Here is an 18,655-nt window from a genome sequence, read left to right as displayed (position 1 = left end):
CAGTCTTAGCGACCTGTCTGAAGTGCACTAGTTCATAGTGGTGCTGGATTTGGTAATGCATTTGGTATTTTTCTCATCCTTGCACAAACGAGATGACCCTTCTTGCCTATGGTAAAACGCCTTTTTTTATTAGAGTCTAGTTTTCTCTGGTCTTCATCTTTATTAATGACCTAGATAAGGGATGGATTGCACTCTCAACAAATTTGTGGATGACACTAAGTTTGGGGGACAGGTAGACACAGTGGAGGGTAGGGAAAGGGTCCAGAGTGACCTAGCTAAATTGGAGGATTGGGCCAAAGTAATCTGATGAGGCTCCACGGGGTCAACCGCAGAGTCCTGCACTTGGGACGGAAGAATCTCAAGCATTGTCACAGACTGGGTGTCAACTGGCTAAGCAGCAGTACAGCAGAAGAGGACCCAGGGATTACAGTGGATAAGAGGCTACATATGAGTCAACAATGTGCCCTTGTAGCCTAGAAAGCTAATGGCACATTGGGGTGCATTAGGAGAAGCATTTCCAGCAGATCTAGAGAAGTTATTATTCCTCTCTACTCGGCACTGGTGAGGCCACATCTGGAGTACTGCATCCAGTTCTGGGCCCCCCAGTACAAAAAGGATGTGGATATATTGGAGAGGGTTAAGCGGAGGGCAATGAAAATGATTAAGGGGCAGGAGCACATGACCTATGAGGAGAGGCGCAGAGATATGGGCTTGTTTAGTTTGCAGAAGAGAAGACTGAGGGGTGATTTGATAGCAGCCTTCAACTTTCTGAAAGTGGGTTCTAAAGAAGATGGAGAGAGACTGTTCTCAGTGGTGACAGATGGCAAAACAGGAGCAGCTGTCTGAAGTTACAGAGGGAGAGGAGTACATAAGAACATAAGAACGTAAGAACGGCCAGACTGGGTCAGACCAAAGGTCCATCCAGCCCAGCATCCTGTCTGCCGACAGTGGCCAGTGCCAGGTGCCCCAGAGGAGGTGAACCGAAGACAATGATCAAGTGATTTGTCTCCTGCCATCTGTCTCCAGCCTTTGACTAAAGGCTAGGCACCATACTTTACCCTTGGCTAATAGCCATTTATGGACCTAACCTCCAAAAATTTATCAAGCTCTTTTTTAAACTCTGTTAGAGTGCTGGCCTTCACAGCCTCCTCCGGCAAGGAGTTCCACAGGCTGACTGTGCGCTGTGTGAAGAAAAATTTTCTTTTATTAGTTTTGAACCTACTACCCATTAATTTCATTTGGTGTCCTCTAGTTCTTATATTATGGGAACAAGTAAATAACTCTTCTTCTTCGAGTGTCCCCGTGGGTGCTCCACAATAGGTGTCGGGCTCGCCCGGCGCCGCAGATTGGAAATCTTCCAGCAGTTTCTCCTGGATCGCGCATGCGCCGGCGCGCGCCGCCCCCCTACGCACCCCCGGCCGCGTGCGCGATTCGGTCCCCATCAGTTCCTTCTCAACCGCCATCGGCTGCAGACGGAATCTACTCAGGCTAAGGCCAGAGTCAGATTAAATAGTGGTTTTTTCTACGTGTCATTCGTTGTTTTTGGTTATAAAAAAAAAAAAAGAGAGAGAGAAAGCAAAGGCAAAGAGAATATCAGCAAAAAAAAAAGAAAAAGAGAGGAGCGGAGAAGAGAAGAGCGAACGTGAAGGCCATTTAGGCCGCCTGCTGCCCCGCAGGCCGGTGATCACTATTTGGGGTGGAAAGGCACGGATTAAGTGCTAAGTACCCTATTAACAGTAAAGGACTCACCGCAATGGCCTCTTCAGGTTTTACAAAGCGGGAGTCATGCCGTGAAGCTATGCCGGCCTCCGTGGGGCATAGCGAATGCATCCGATGCCTGGGGGAATCACAGGCTACCCAGAAGTGTTCTCACTGAGCTAAGCTCACAGCCAGGGCCAGGAAGGACAGAGCGATGAGGCGTAAAATGCTCTTGTTGATAAGGCTCTCCAGCCGGACTTGCCGGAGAAGCCTCACCCAGAAGGGCCCTCTGGGTTGCGTAAGAGGAGGGCAGTTTTTCTCTGACCCCCTCGGTGCAGAAACAGAGGAAACTCTCCCTGGCTCGATCCTTGCCGGTGTTTGCAGCGAGCAGGATGAGCGGAGCACACAGCCCCCAGCCGCATACTCAGGCAAGCGGCAGCGTGGCAGCGCACGTGGCAGAGGCTGAGCCTCTGGTTATACAACAGCCGGCACGCGCGGCACCTAGAGCATCAGCGAGGCAAGCGCCAGACCCGGCGGCACCGGCCCCCGCAGCACCAGCGGTGCAGGGGCACCAGGCACAGAGCCTGCAGGCACCGGAGGAGGATACCCGCGCGGCACCGCAGCTGACGGTGCCGAGCGCGGCGCTGACAGCAGGGCCGAGATCCCCGGCAGGGAAGGGGGCGGTGCCAGCCCCGCAGGGGAGGGGCAAGGCAAAATCAAAAGCCTGGCACCGCAGTCCATCTCTGGACAGGGCTGCACTGCTGTTAGCACCAAGCCGTCCCCCTGTGATACACATGCTGCACCGAAGGCCTGTGTCTCCACTGGCCCAGCCGGAACCTCCTTCTCCGTTCCTCCAACCAATGTCACCATGGCTTGGGCCACCTTCACCATTTCTGGGATTGGATCCCCTGGAGTACTATCACAAGCCAGTTTCACCTCTATCTGTGTTGTCGCGGAGGTCTCGCTCTCCCAGACATCGGGGGTACACACCCCATGAGTGGTCTAGGTCTCCATCCCCGGACCCTTGCCCATGCTGCCATGATCATCCTTATCATGCTGGACACAGACACCACAGGCCTACACCCAGGGGCAGGTCCCCCCTGGCCGCTCAATACCCCCGTGGGCACTCCCCATCGGGGACGGAAACACAGTTGTCTCAAGGGGAGTTAATTTTAGAACCCTGAGACTTTCCTTCACAATCCTCCAGCGAGCAAGTGTATCATCGACCGCAGGAGCCCGAGGGTTCGAGGAAGGTTTACCCTAGTGGTTCCTCCTCATCCTCCCCAGATGAGGCCATGGCCCCCAGGGATGTCTCTCCCCCGATGACCTTAAACAGTTTCAGGAGCTGTTTAAAAGGGTGGCTTTCATGCAAGACATTCAAACGGCAGAGGTGCAGGAGAAACATCACAAACTCCTGGAAAATTTGAGACCCCCGGCTTTGTCCAAAATTGCTATTCCGCTGGATGAAGCCATTCTGGAGTCAGCCATTACGATATGGCAGAGTCCGGCTTCTGTTCCGCCTACGAACAAAAGAGCGGATAAGAAGTACTTCATCCCGGCAAAGGGCATGGAGTTCCTCTTCAGTCACCCACAACCAAATTCTTTGGAGGTCGAGTTGTCCCAGCAGAGGTCAAAGGTCTCAGTACAAATCGGGGGGGATCGGACAAAGATGCTAAGAAGCTAGAGCTGTTTGGCGGGAAGGTATATTCCTCTTCTACCCATGCTATTGAGAATGGCAAATTATGGGCACACCTAGCAAACCATAATTTTGATAATTACGCCAGGCTTACTCCCCTCATGGATTCACTTCCATAAGACAAAAAGCCGGTGTTAAAGGCGATTATTCAAGAGGGCTACGCAGCATCGCGGATGGGAGTCCAGATTGCCCTGGACGTGGCAGACACGGCGGCACGTTCAACGGCTACAGCAGTGGTCATGCGTAGAGAATCCTGGCCCCAGACGTCGGGTATCGTGAGGGACCTACAGGCGAAGATCGTGGACCTTCCCTTTGATACATAAAAGCTGTTTGCAGACTCAGCCGACTCGGTCCCTCACTCCAGTAAGGACTCGAGTGCTACACTTAGAACCTTGGGCATTTATACTCCCCCATACAGGAGGGAAAAATTTTATCCTCAGCAAAGATGCTACGCTTACAACCACAGCGTGGTCAATATCAACGGGGCTACGGCCAAGGGCGCTATCAACAGCAGCAACAGTACAGAACTCCAAGGCGACGTTCTCAACAAAGCCGTACGCCCTCGGGTCAGGCCCAAAGGCAACAAGTTTGACGGTTATGTCGGGAGCTGCACCATCAATACCCTTGCTCAATGCCACTCTCATCTCATGTTCCATCTTCGCCTCAGACCGTTCCACTCCCAATGGCAAAAGATCACCACAGACAAATGGGTGCTGGAGATCATAGCCACAGGTTACGTGATCCCCTTCCAGTCGCTTCCACCGACGGAGCCTCCCACCGGGCCTCACCTTAGGGACACTACCCACGAGGCGAGGCTCAAGCAGAGGGTGAATCACCTTATGTTCATAGGGGAGGTGGAAAGAGTGCCGGAATAATTCCAGGGGAATGTTTTTATTCATGCTACTCCCTACCAGAGAAGAAAACAGGAGACTGGAGGCCAATCTTAGATCTTCGGGGCCTCAACCGTTACTTGCGCAAGCAACGTTTTCGGATGATCATAGTTGCCTTGATACTCACGGCACTGGACGATGGAGACTGGGTTGCATCACTCGACTTACAAGATGCTTACTTTCATATAACAATCCATATAACAATCCATAGGGCACACAGGCACTTCCTCCGCTCCACGGTCGGCCAGGAGCGCTTCCAGCACAGGGTTCTTCCATTCGGCCTCTCCTCGGCCCCCAGAGTCTTTACCAACACCCTGGCAGTGGTGTCAGCCTACCTGCACAGACAGGGGGTGTTTATTTTTCCCATATGTGGGCGACTGCCTGCTAAAAGGGGCCTCGAAGGCAGAGGTCTCACGCATGATACGCATCACAGTGGACACGTTTTTCTTCGCTGGGCCTAGTCATCAACCTTGCAAAGTCAAAGTCCGAACCCACACAACATATAGAGTTCATAGGGGCACGCATAAAATCTATCACAGCAAAGGTGTACCTACCCGACGCCCGCTTCCACGCCATCAGTTTGCTGGTGCAAGTCATCACATACAGCCCCACGGTGCCGGTCTTAACGTGCGTACAGCTGCTGGGCCACATGGCGGCAGCGACGTTTGTGGTACAGAATGCCAGGTTGCACATGTGAAGCCTGCAGCATTGGCTGGCGAGCGTTTACAAACCGGCATCCCACACTGTCCACAGGGTGGTGTCGCTCACAACAGAGGTGCGCAGATCCCTGGCGTGGTGGGAAAACCCCGAGAATCTGCTAGTGGGGGTGCCTTTTTCACCAACCACAAATTTCTATTTTTTCTTACTACCGCCACCTCCCACATAGGATGGGGAGCGCACAACGGCAACAAGGTAACGCAAGGGCTATGGTGCCCTGCAGAACAGACACTGCACATAACCATGCTGGAGCTCAGAGCAGTGTTCAACGCCTGCAAACATTTTTGAGATTACCTACATGGCAAAGTAGTCGGGATTCAATACTGACAATACCTCCACTATGATTTACATCAATCGACAAGGAGGAGCACGATCCCGTGTCCTATGTGCGGAAGCAGTCCAATTGTAGAATTGGTGCATCACCAACAACATAATGTTGAAAGCCTCGTACTTGCTGGGAGCTCACAACGTGAAAGCAGATCAACTGAGCAGGCGTTTCGCAATCACGCACAAATGGCAGATCCACTCCGATCTGCTATGGCGCATTTTTCGTACATGGGGGTTTCCCCAGATCGATCTGTTTGCCACAAGGTCTTGCACAAAGCCAGAAGGGAGAGAGCTCGCATGATACTCATAGCCCCGCTTGGGATCGGCAGCAATGGCTTCCCTTGCTTTTGCGCATGTCGGACCGCCCACCGCTCCCTCTACCAGTGGCGCCGGACTTACTCACGCAGGCTCAGGGGTCCTTAGTGCACCCGCACCCTCAGGGTCTGACCTACAAGCATGGCTAATCCATGGCTCAGCTCTTTAAAGAGCACGTGTACGGAGGGAGTACAACAAGTCCTGGAATGTAGCCGAAGGACCTCCACCAGGAGGACTTACAAGCAGAAATGGACCCGATTCACAGCCTGGTGTTCCGCCAAGCAGTTAGCTCCCCTTGACGTTCCTATACCTGTAATACTAGAATACTTATTGGACCTCAAGAGAGGCGGGTTTTCTCTATCCTCGCTAAAGGTCCATCTCGCCGCTATATCAGCCTTTCGGCATACAGAGGAAGGGCCCACGGTAGTCGCCCATCCTATCGTTACCAGGTTCTTGAAGGGGCTGGTAAACCTGTACCCCCTCGGAAACCGCTTCCACCATCATGGAATTTGGACTTGGTGCTCAGCACGCTATCGGGTCCACCTTTGAACCATTAGCCACAGTTCCCATACGTCTCCTTATGATAAAAAAAAAACACAACCTTCCTCCTTGCAACTACATCAGCCCGCAGGGTGAATGAGCTCGCGGCAGTGATGGCAACGCCGCACTGTACAGTATTCTCAAAGGAGGCGGTAACCTTAAGGCTGCACCCAACCTTTGTTCCAAAAGTCTCTTCGGAGTCCAATCTTAACGAGCCAATAGTTTTACCCTCGTTTTACCCAAAGCCTCACAGCTCCGGCAAGGAGGCACGCCTGCATCTCCTGGATGTGAGGAGGGCGTTGGCCTTCTACATAGACAGAACTAAGTCCTTCCGGAAAACGGACAGGCTCCTAGTCTCCCTCTCTCCCAGGCCAAAAGGAAAAGGTCTCTCTTCACAGAGAATCTCTAAGCACATTGTGTCCTGTATAAAAATGTGTTATGAGCTTCAAAATGCTCCTTTGCTGGCCCCGCCCAGGGCTCACTCCACCAGGGCGGTGGCGGCGTCAACAACCTTCTTCAAGGGCATCGCGTTAAAAGACATCTGTAGAGCGGTGACCTGGTCATCTTACGACACCTTTGCCGAGCATTATGCCCTACCTCAGGTATTCGAAGAAGATACCCGTCTGTCGACAGCAGTCCTCTCGGGGGAAAGCTGCACATAAACTGATTACCCACCTCCTTACTTGGGTTACTGCTGGGTAGTCACCTATTGTGGAGCACCCACGGGGACACTCGAAGAAGAAAGAGAAGTTACGCACCATAGTAACGGTGGTTCTTCGAGATGTGTCCCCATGGGTGCTCCACCACCCGCCCATCCTCCCCGCTTCGGATTTCTGTCCAGTGTTTTTCAGGAGCATCCGAGGCGGTTGGTCAAGGAACTGGCGGGGACCGGATCGCGCACGCGGCCGGAGGCGCGCAGGGGGGCGGTGCGCGCCGGCGCATGCGCGATCCAGGAGAAACTGCTGGAAGATTTCCGATCTGTGGCACCGGGCGAGCCCGACACCTATTGTGGAGCACCCACGGGGACACATCTCGAAGAACCACCGTTACTATGGTGAGTAACTTCTCTTTCAATATTCACTTTCTCCACACCACTCATGATTTTATATACCTCTATCATATCGCCCCTCAATCTCCTCTTTTCTAGACTGAAAAGTCCCAGTCTCTCTAGCCTCTCCTCATATGGGACCCTTTTCAAACCCTTAATCATTTTAGTTGCCCTTTTCTGAACTTTTTCTAATGCCAGTATATCTTTTTTGAGGTGAGGAGACCACATCTGCATGCAGTACTCAAGCTTTGGGCGTACCATAGTTTTATATAGGGGAAGTATGATATTCTTCGTCTTATTCTCTATCCCTTTTTTAATAATTCCTAACATCCTATTTGCTTTACTGACTGCCACTGCACACTGCGTGGATGTTTTCAGAGAACTATCCACTATAATTCCAAGATCCCTTTCCTGATCTGTTGTAGCTAAATTTGCCCCCATCACATTGTATGTATAATTGGGGTTATTTTTCCCAATGTGCATTACCTTACACTTACCCACATTAAATTTCATTTGCCATTTTGCCGCCCAATCACTCTGTTTCCTGAGATCTTTTTGAAGTTCTTCACAATCTACTTTGGTTTTGACTATCCAGAACAGCTTGGTATCATCTGCAAACTTTGCCACCTCACTGCTTACCCCTTTCTCTAGATCATTTATGAAGAAGTTGAACAGGATTGGTCCCAGGACTGACCCTTGGGGAACACCACTACTTACCCCCCTCCATTGTGAAAATTTACCATTTATTCAAACCCTTTGTTTCCTGTCTTTTAACCAGTTTCCAATCCATGAAAGGATCCTTCCTCCTATCCCATGACCACCTAATTTACATAACAGCCTTTGGTGAAGGACCTTGTTGAAGGCTTTCTGGAAATCTAAGTATATCATGTCCACTGGATCCCCCCTGCCTGCATGTTTGTTAACCCCTTCAAAGAACTCTAATAGATTAGTTAGACACGACTTCCCGCTACAGAAACCATGCTGACTTTTGCCCAACAAATCATGTTCTTCTACGTGTCTAACAATTTTATTCTTTACTATTGTTTCTACTAATTTGCCCGGTACTGACGTTAGACTTACCGGTCTGTAATTGCCAGGGTCTCCTCTAGAGCCCTTTTTAAATATTGGCGTTATATTAGCTGTCTTCCAGTCATTGGGTACCGAAGCTGATTTAAAGAATAGGTTACAAATCACCATTAATAGCTCTGCAATTTCACATTTGAGTTGGATATTAGGAAAAACTATTTCACCATGTGGGTGGTGAAGCACTGGAATACGTTACCGAAGCTGTGTCTACACGCGCATGCTACTTCGAAGTAGTGGCACTAACTTCGAAATAGCGCCCGTCGCGGCTACACGCGTCGGGCGCTATTTCGAAGTTAACTTCGACGTTAGGCGGCGAGATGTCGAAGTCGCTAACCTCATGAGGGGATCGGAATAGCGCCCTACTTCGACGTTCAACGTCGAAGTAGGGACCGTGTAGACGATCCGCATCCTGCAACATCGAAATTGCTGGGTCCTCCATGGCGGCCATCAGCTGGGGGGTTGAGAGATGCTCTCTCTCCAGCCCCTGCGGGGCTCTATGGTCACTGTGGGCAGCAGCCCTTAGCCCAGGGCTTCTGGCTGCTTCTGCGGCAGCTGGGGATCCATGCTGCAGGCACAGGGTCTGCAACCAATTGTCAGCTCTGTGTATCTTGTGTTGTTTAGTGCAACTGTGTCTGGGAGGGGCCCTTTAAGGGAGCGGCTTGCTGTTGAGTCCTCCCTGTGACCCTGTCTGCAGCTGTGCCTGGCACCCTTATTTCGATGTGTGCTACTTTGGCGTGTAGACGTACCCTCGCAGCACCTATTTCGATGTGGTGCCGCGCAACGTCGAAGTTGAACATCGACGTTGCCAGCCCTGGAGGACGTGTAGACGTTATTCATCGAAATAGCCTATTTCGATGTTGCTACATCGAAATAAGTTATTTCGATGTTGGCTTCACGTGTAGACGTAGCCCTAGAGAGGTGGTGGAATCTCCATCCCGAGAGGTTTTTAAATCCTGGCTTGAGTTAGTTGGGGTTGATCCTGCTTTGGGCAGGGGGCTGGACTCGATGACCTCCTGAGGTCCCTTCCAGCCCTAGAATTCTATGATTCTGCCAGCTCCCCCAAGATATGCAATATACTGTACTACAGTAAATAAACATGGCATAATACATGCTACTCATGAAAACAAGTTCCGATGCCACTGACCTTATTCCAAGTGAGCACTGGGGTGGGAATGCCCATGACTTCACAACTCATGTAAATCTTTGCTCCAGTAACATTCCAGATTTCCTTAGGGGGAGTCACAATAGAAGGCCCTGTGGAGACAGAAATCTTTTAAAATAGGTGACTACAAATTGATATCTGGTTCCCTGCGTCTTGTTTGTACTCAGTTACATTCAATAGCTTTCCAGGGCCACGGCCTCTCTAACAGAGCCACAGGCAGGTTTGGGAGCTCCACATTTCCCAGAATAAAACCCTGTTTATAGTTGCTTATGACTTTGCCGAATTTTGCACTGTTTGGACTGAAATTTTCCAGATGGGGCACCTGTCTCAGACTGAATTAATCTGGCAATTTGCAGCCAAAATGGTTCAGTTGCTTTTATGAACAGAATAGGGATAAATATGTTGTTTTACCCACACTAAAAATCCAGTCGATGTTTTCTGGTAAAAGACTCTAGCACCTTTATGCTTTGGAACAGGGACTTGGAATTTGGCAGGGGAGTGACCTCTGAGTCAGGTATGCACCCTCTGTCACCCCAGTGAAAATCTGCACAATTTGGCCAATAAGACCTGGACAAATACTACAGTTTGCACATGCTTAGCTGAGACTTGCTAGTGTTCACCATCTAAAACCTCCTTCGATTCTGGTCACACTGAGCATGCTCCAGTCTGGGAACACAGGGGGCTGAGAAGGACTTTCTCTGCAATTGCAGCTTCCAGCTGCTCTGGGCTGTGCTGGGTTCCAGTAACTAGAGCTGACAGCAGAAAGCCTGACTCTACATTGCTCCCAGGGAGCCTTCTGCCAGTGCCCAGGCAGTGGGGAGAAGGAAATGGCCTGACTGGAATGATGAAGGAACAAGAGCTGGTCTGAGTGTGTGTGATCCAAACAGTGTCCCAAAGCAAGAGGACAAGGGGCTTCCGGTTCGGGAGTTTCAGCTGGTCTGACCAGTTCACTGTACCCCTACGTATTCATGTCATGACCTGTAGCTAAATGGTTTCAAGTAAGGTACTAATAGAAAGCCAACAACATACAGATCATCAATAGTGTTGTGGTAGGGAGAACAAATTCTAAATTACAAACACACTGGGAGTTAATTTCTGAGAGTGTGTCTGCCAGGCACACCCTAGACCAGCAGTTCCCAACCTTTTTGAGATGGCAACCCATTGTGACAGTTCAGTAAGGCAACTCAAAACAGGGAGCGAGGCTCTCCATTGGGGGAAAAACATATAAACCTTGCTTTGCGCCTCTTATGCCCCCAGACTTAAACCCCTCACAGCCCCAAACCACCCCCCACTCCCAGGCTTAAACCCCTCAGCCTCAAAGCACCCCCCACTCCCAGGCTCAACCCCCTCAGAGCCCCAAGCCACCCCGCCCCACTCCCGGGCTTAAACCCCTCAGAGCCCCAAGCCACCCCCCACTCCCAGGCTTAAACCCCACAGAGCCCCAAGCCACCCCCCACTCCCGGGCTTAAACCCCTCAGCCCCAAACCACCCCCCACTCCCAGGCTTAAACCCCTCAGCCTCAAAGCACCCCCCACTCCCAGGCTCAACCCCCTCAGAGCCCCAAGCCACCCCGCCCCACTCCCGGGCTTAAACCCCTCACAGCCCCAAACCACCCCTCACTCCCAGGCTTAAACCCCTCAGCCTCAAAGCACCCCCCACTCCCAGGCTCAACCCCCTCAGAGCCCCAAGCCACCCCGCCCCACTCCCGGGCTTAAACCCCTCAGAGCCCCAAGCCACCCCCCACTCCCAGGCTTAAACCCCACAGAGCCCCAAGCCACCCCCCACTCCCGGGCTTAAACCCCTCAGCCCCAAACCACCCCCCACTCCCAGGCTTAAACCCCTCAGCCTCAAAGCACCCCCCACTCCCAGGCTCAACCCCCTCAGAGCCCCAAGCCACCCCGCCCCACTCCCGGGCTTAAACCCCTCAGAGTCCCAAGCCACCCCCCACTCCCAGGCTTAAACCCCTCAGCCCCAAACCACCCCCCACTCCCAGGCTCAACCCCCTCAGCCCCAAACCACCCCCCACTCCCAGGCTTAAACCCCTCAGCCCCAAACCACCCCCCACTCCCAGGCTCAACCCCCTCAGCCTCAAAGCACCCCCCACTCCCAGGCTCAACCCCCTCAGAGCCCCAAGCCACCCCGCCCCACTCCCGGGCTTAAACCCCTCAGCCCCAAACCACCCCCCACTCCCAGGCTTAAACCCCTCAGCCCCAAACCACCCCCCACTCCCAGGCTTAAACCCCTCAGAGCCCCAAGCCACCCCGCCCCACTCCCGGGCTTAAACCCCTCAGAGCCCCAAGCCACCCCGCCCCACTCCCGGGCTCAACCCCCTCAGAGCCCCAAGCCACCCCCCACTCCCAGGCTTAAACCCCACAGAGCCCCAAGCCACCCCCCACTCCCGGGCTTAAACCCCTCAGAGCCCCAAGCCACCCCCCACTCCCAGGCTTAAACCCCTCAGCCCCAAACCACCCCCCACTCCCAGGCTTAAACCCCTCAGCCCCAAAATGACCCCCACCTACCTCATCAGTGCCACTGCTGCCCCTTGCTGCTCCTTTGCTGGACTGCTGCTGCTGCCTCCTGTATGCAGCTCCCCCCAGCCCTCCTGCTCCTTTCCCTCACCTGCAGTACAGGCTGTTTCCTGCCCTGCTACACTGAAATGGGAGTGAATTGAATTGGCTTAATGGCCAGATCCCTCTTGCCAGCCATTACACCAGTTAAATTAAGTTCCATTTCAGCATGGCAGGGCAGGGACAGGGAGCTGGAGGAGCGAGTGTCGGCAGCAGCGGGAACCACAAATGGCTCCTTAAAGAACCACATGTAGCTCAGAGCCGCTCAGCTGGTGACCCTTACAAAGTCTAAGTGTGACCTGTGTTTGGGACCCGACCCATCGGCTGGGAATCCCTGCCCTGCACAAAGAGATGTTGTTCAGCCATCCTGACGATGATCTCAAGTTATCATGGGAATCTATTCACATACAAGGTAGACAAAACCATCCAGCTAACAAACGAGGGAGATAACCACTGAGCATCACAGCAGGGGAGGAGATTGAAGGAACAGATTGTTCTGGATTTTCATGAGCACCAGTGAGTTACCTCCCTTGCAGCTTGAAATAAGTTTATTACACAGGGCTGCCTTGGAAACAATTCATTTCCAAGGGTCACTGGACCACAGAGAAGAGCAAAGGACACCAAGGGATCTTTCATCTAAACAAAACCAAAGGACCTGAGCACTTTGGGCTTTGCAGGGAACCCTGACCAAGGCAATGGTCAGCCATCTTGCTGGAAGGAAGTGGGATAGTGTTCTTACCTTAAACCAAGAGTGAGGTTTGTTAAATCTTAGTCCCTAAGAAGTGTTTTTCACTTTCATTTGCTTACCACCATTTCTAGCGCCATCCTTTGTACCTGAGCTCACTCAGAATTCTAGCAAATCAAAAAAGCAGTCATGGATAGCACTTTAAAGACTAATAAAATAATTTATTATGGGATGAGCTGTGGTAGGGCAGACCCTCTTCTTCAGATCTGGAGATAGTGCTATACTGGAAAAGCCTCATGAAAGCTCATCACCTAAAAAATTATTTCATCAGTCTTAAAAGTTCTGCATGACTGCTTTTTTGCTTTGTTAAGATACAGACTAACATGGCTACTTCTTTATTACTATTCATCATGCAAGGCACCACATTTAGCTGTTTGGAATGGAGATCAACTATATGTAAAAATCTCTCACAGATCCAGACAGATTTCCAGCATAGCACTATCTCCAGATCTGAAGAGTGGGTCTGCCCCACAAAAGCTCATCACCTAATAAATTATTTTGTTAGTCTTAAACGTGCTATATGACTGCTGTTTTGTTTTGTCAAGATACAGACTAACATGGTACCGCTTTGTTACTATTATAATTCTAGCTCCTTCTGTTAATAATTGTGTTCTACTTCTTATCTAAACCAGGCCAGTGCAGCGTTCGAACTGAAGTGATAGTTAACTCTTTAGCATAGCACGCTGTGGAGTCTGTCTCTTTAGAAGAGCAAACAAACCGTACTATGAACCCTCTGGCAGGCCCAGGAGAGTGCTGGACATTGCACAGCACATGGTTTTGGGGAAATTTGGGGCTGGAGGTGTCGAGGGTCACCATGCCAGGTGTAACCATGGCTGCTGGAGATTACAGCGTGTCAGGCTTTTCACAAGCAAATTGCTGGAATCAGGGCCGTGTCTGAGCTGGCTGGGAATGTCCAGGCAAGCGAGTCACAGGAGCAGAGCATTTTAAGGTCCCCAGGGTCACGGGACTGGGGCAGGGGAAGGAGGCTGTGGCAGATCTTTTGGCGGTGGGGATGGGAAGACTGGCGCTCGAGAGGGGAGGGAATATAACACTGGGCCTTGCAGTTTGCATGAGGAGTAGGCGACTTGGACTGGTTGGTGGGGAGACGGGGAGCCAGTAGAGGGGTTCAATGGGTGCAAAACACCCTAGGTATCTGGTTCCCTCCATTCTCTTAGCAGACTGTGTGTGTTTTCAGCTCTGCTGCCCACTTCCTGGGTGGCTCGAGCCAGGTCACTACCAGGCATCACTTTCCACATCTCTAAAACGGAACGATATTTTCCTGTATCACAGGTGTCTTGAGAGGCTACACTCATTAGCCCATGGTAGGTCATCAAGATATTACACAGCAAGTATCTCAACCAAAATACAACAAAGAAATGATGCAGTCAATTCTCCCAACTGCCACCTCTCTACACTGCCTAGCAAATGTGCGTGCACTCACAAGTGAGCAAGCGAGCAAGGGAAACGAGTGAGAAGGTATGAGTGCACGCCGGCGCAGGGCACGGGGGAGGGGAAGGAGGGCCAGCTTTTGAAATGAGCTCAGTTCCCATGTAGGCAGTAAGCAAAGTGGCTGCCAGACTGTTCTCCCAGCTGCTGGGGCCCGGGCCTCTTTGAAGATCTGACCATGTCATTTACAAGCTGAGATGGGAACAGTTAAGTGCTGAGTTGTTTAGAAAATCCGCCCCTCAGGCTTAGCAGTGTATTAGGCACAAGCAGTATTCCAGGAAGTAGAACAATGAGCTCTGTTTCATTTCTTTTTCAGAGGACTGCACTGCAAACCTGCTATTAATTTCTTGAAATAGAAAGCAAAATCCAAATGACTTGTGTCTTTCTTTCCACTCAATTAAAGCTTTCAAGACTGCAACTCAGAGGGTTATTTGTATCCCTTCTTCAGAAGACAGAGACATAGTAACTGGAATCCACCCAACTCAACTCAAATCAAATCAAATCAAATCGTTTCTTGTAGGGGCATTGGAACTGCCAGGCCTGGATCCATCCAGTCTCATATTCCATCTCCCACAGTGAACAGAGGCTGCTGTGGAAGAAGCCCTGCAGTGCACAGTTACAGGCTGGCCTGTTTCCAGGGGACATTTCATCCCAAGCTTTGTTACCTGGAGGCTAGTAGGTGTTGTGAAGCAGCAGCATTTATAGGTTTGGCTTGTGTTTTAATACACACCACTCTATCCCTGCATTCCCTTGTTGCCCCTCTACATATTAAATCTTCTGTGGCATTGTGTACTTCTTCTGTCATGATGTCCAAATGTGGATCATGTTTGGGTATGCTCTAGCCTTCCCAAGTGAACTGTCATTTTCTTCCACAAAGTGTTCTGTTGCAGCCCTGTGTCTCCCACCATTCTCCTGTTGGCTGTTCTACCCTCACTCCAGCTTCTGGAGGCAGCTCAAAGCTGTAGTGTGGTTCCAGCTGGCAGCAATACTTTTTCCACCTTGCAAGTTTGAGATCATGTGTGAAATGGTTATACCCACAATAGAGACCCAACCTGAGCAAGCTCCTGAGGACAAGCCTCCAAGGAGACACCTCTCCTCCAAATCCCCTTCTGAGGCTGTAATTCCCATGTACTCCTCCTTAAACATTACAAGCTGCAAAGAGCCAAACATTCTATTATTGATGTTCCAAAGGTAGATGTCACAGTAGCACCTTTAGCAAGAGTTGTGGTTATTAAACCTGAAAAGGAATTTGTGCCTAAGAACCACACATATATTCCTTACAGCAGCAGAACCTGAAGTCCTGTGAGTACATAAAAATCAACAATAAAGTAGATTGTTTCTAGTTTTTATGGTAGTAGAGAAAAAGTGACTAAGATAGACCCAAGAACTGGAACGCCAATAGTACGGACCTGGTATTTGCTATTTTAAAACTCTCCTGGTTTTTTTTTTCAAGCCAATCTCATTTTCCATGGTTCTGACTCATAATCTGTGAATGACTGAAATCAGTCACACTGGTTGTTACATCAGCGGAGAGGCTAGAGAGACTGGGACTTTTCAGTTTGGAAAAGAGGCGATTGAGGGGCGATATGATAGAGGTATATAAAATCATGAATGGTGTGGAGAAAGTGAATATAGAAAAATTATTTACCTTTTCCCATAATACAAGAACTAGGGGACACCAAATGAAATTGATGGGTAGTAGGTTCAAAACTAATAAAAGGAAATTTTTCTTCACACAGCGCACAGTCAACCTGTGGAACTCCTTGCCCGAGGAGGCTGTGAAGGCCAGGACTCTATTAGGGTTTAAAAAAGAGCTTGATAAATTTTTGCAGGTTAGGTCCATAAATGGCTATTAGCCAGGGATAAAGTATGGTGCCCTAGCCTTCAGAACAAAGGCAGGAGATGGATGGCAGGAGATAAATCACTTGATCATTGTCTTCTGTTCTCCTTCTCTGGGGCACCTGGCATTGGCCACCGTCGGCAGATGGGATGCTGGGCTGGATGGACCTTTGGTCTGACCCAGTATGGCCATTCTTATGTTCTTATGTTCTAACTCCACTGCAGACAGAGGAGAATCACAGAATCATACAACACTAGGACTGGAAGGGACCTCGAGAGGCCATCAAGTCCAGCCCCCTGCCCCAATGGCAGGACCAAGTACTATCTAAACCGTCCCTGACAGACATCTATCTAACCTGTTCTTAAATATCTCCCACAATGGAGATTCCACAACCTCCCTTGGCAATTTATTCCACTGTTTGACCACCCTGACAGTTAGGAACTTTTTCCTAATGTCCAACCTATACCTCCCTTGATGCAGTTTAAGTCTATTGCCTCTTGTTCTATCCTCAGAGGCCAAAAAGAACAAGTTTTCTCCCTCCTCCTTATGACACCCTTTTAGATACCTGAAAACCGCTAACATGTCACCCCTCAATCTTCTCTTTTCCAAACTAAACAAGCCCAATTCTTTCAGCCTTTCTTCATAGGTCACATTCTCTAGATCTTTAATCATTCTTGTTGCTCTTTTCTGGACCCTCTCTAACTTCTCCACATCTTTCTTGAACTGCGGTGCCCAGAACTGGACACAATACTCCAGCTGAGGCCTAACCAGCACAGAGTAGAGCGGAAGAATGACTTCTCGTGTCTTATTCACAACACACCTGTTAATGCATCCCAGAATCATGTTTGCTTTTTTTGCAACAGCATTACACTGTTCACTCATATTTAGCTTGTGGTCCACTATAACCCCTAGATCCCTTTCTGCTGTAGTCATTCCTAGACAGTCTCTCCCCATTCCGTATGTGTGAAACTGATTGTTCCCTCCCAAGTGGAGCACTTTGTATTTGTCCTTATTAAACTTCATCCTATTTACCTCAGACCATTTCTCCAATTTATCCAGATCATTTTGAATTATGACCCTGTCCTCCAAAGCAGTTGCAACCCGTCAGCTTGGTATCATCTGCAAACACAATAAGCATACTTTCTATGCCAATATCTAAATCGTTGATGAAGACATTGAACAGAACCGGTCCTAACACAGACCCCTGCAGAACCCCACTTGTTATACTTTTCCAGAAGGATTGAGAACCACTAACAACTACTCTCCGAGTACAGTTATCCAGCCAGTTATACACTCACCTTATAGTAGCTTCATCTAAACTGTATTTGTCTAGTTTTTTAATAAGAATATCATGTGAGACCATATCAAATGGTTTACTAAAGTCTAGGTTTACCACACCTACCACTTCACCCCTATCCACAAGGCTCATTATCCTATCAAAGAAAGCAATCAGATTAGTTTGACATGATCCGTTCTTTACAAATCCATGCTGGCTGTTCCCTATCACCTTACCACATTCCAAGTGCTTGCAGATGATTTCTTTAATTACCTGCTCCATTATCTTTCCTGGCACAGAAGTTAAGCTGACTGGCCTGTAGTTTCCCGGGTTATTCTTATTCCCTTTTTTATAGATGGGCACTATATTTGCCCTTTTCCAGTCTTCTGGAATCTCTCCTGTCTCCCATGATTTTCCAAAGATGAAAGATAAAGGCTCAGATACCTCCTCTATCAGCTCCTTGAGTATTCTAGGATGCATTTCATCAGGACCTGGTGACTTGCAGACATCTAATTTTTCTAAGTGATTTTTAATTGGTTCTTTTTTTATTTCAACTTTTAACCCTACCCCTTTCCCACTAGTATTCATTACGTTGGGCATTGCTTCATCAGACTTCTCAGTGAAGACCGAAACAAACAAGTCATTAAGCCTCTCTGCCATTTCCAAGTTCCCTCTTACAGTTTCTCCCTCCTCACTGAGCAATGACCCTACCCTGTCCCTGGTCTTCCTCTTGTTCCTGATATATTTATAAAAAGCCTTCTTGTTTCCCTTTATGCCAGTTGCTAGTTTGAGCTCATTTTGTGCCTTAGCCTTTCTAATCTTGCTCCAATGTTCTTGTGTTGTTTGCCTATATTCATCCTTTGTAATTTGTCCTTGTTTCCATTTTTCATATGATTCCTTTTATATTTTGAGATCATGCAAGATCTCCTGGTTAAGCAAAGGCAGCCTTTTGCCATATTTTCTATCTTTCCTACGCAGTGGGATAGCTTGCTTTTGGGCCCTTAATAATGTCCCTTTGAAAAACTGCCAACTCTCCTCAGCTGTTTTTCCCCTCAGTTTTGCTTCCCACGGGACCTTACCTACCAGCTCTCTGAGTTTACCAAAATCTTTCCTCCTGAAATCCAGTATCTCTATTTTGCTGTTTTCCCTTCTACGCTTCCTTAGAATTGTGAACTCTATGATTTCATGATCACTTTCACCCAAGCTGCCTTCCACTTTCAAGTTCTCTACCAATTCCTCCCTATTTGTTAAAATCAAATCTACAGAAGAGCAGGCCCATCCTATTACAGAGCTTCATCTTAA

At 49.5% G+C, this 18,655-nt stretch overlaps 1 protein-coding gene across 1 annotated transcript in view; it reads right to left on the bottom strand.

Moving 5' to 3' along the window:
- The window catches only part of IGFBP7 (insulin like growth factor binding protein 7), a 76,366-nt gene that overhangs the window by 12,955 nt on the left and 44,756 nt on the right, over nt 1–18,655 (bottom strand). Inside the window, exon 2 of the mRNA XM_074993925.1 lies at nt 9,462–9,571. Within this exon, the coding sequence (XP_074850026.1) occupies nt 9,462–9,571 (110 nt within the window). The remainder of the gene's footprint in view (nt 1–9,461; nt 9,572–18,655) is intronic.

This window comes from Carettochelys insculpta, chromosome 4 (assembly GCF_033958435.1).
Source record: "Carettochelys insculpta isolate YL-2023 chromosome 4, ASM3395843v1, whole genome shotgun sequence".
In the NCBI taxonomy this organism is placed as follows: domain Eukaryota; kingdom Metazoa; phylum Chordata; order Testudines; family Carettochelyidae; genus Carettochelys; species Carettochelys insculpta.
Note: the sequence above shows the minus strand (reverse complement) of the source record. Positions and strands in the feature narration are given on the sequence as shown.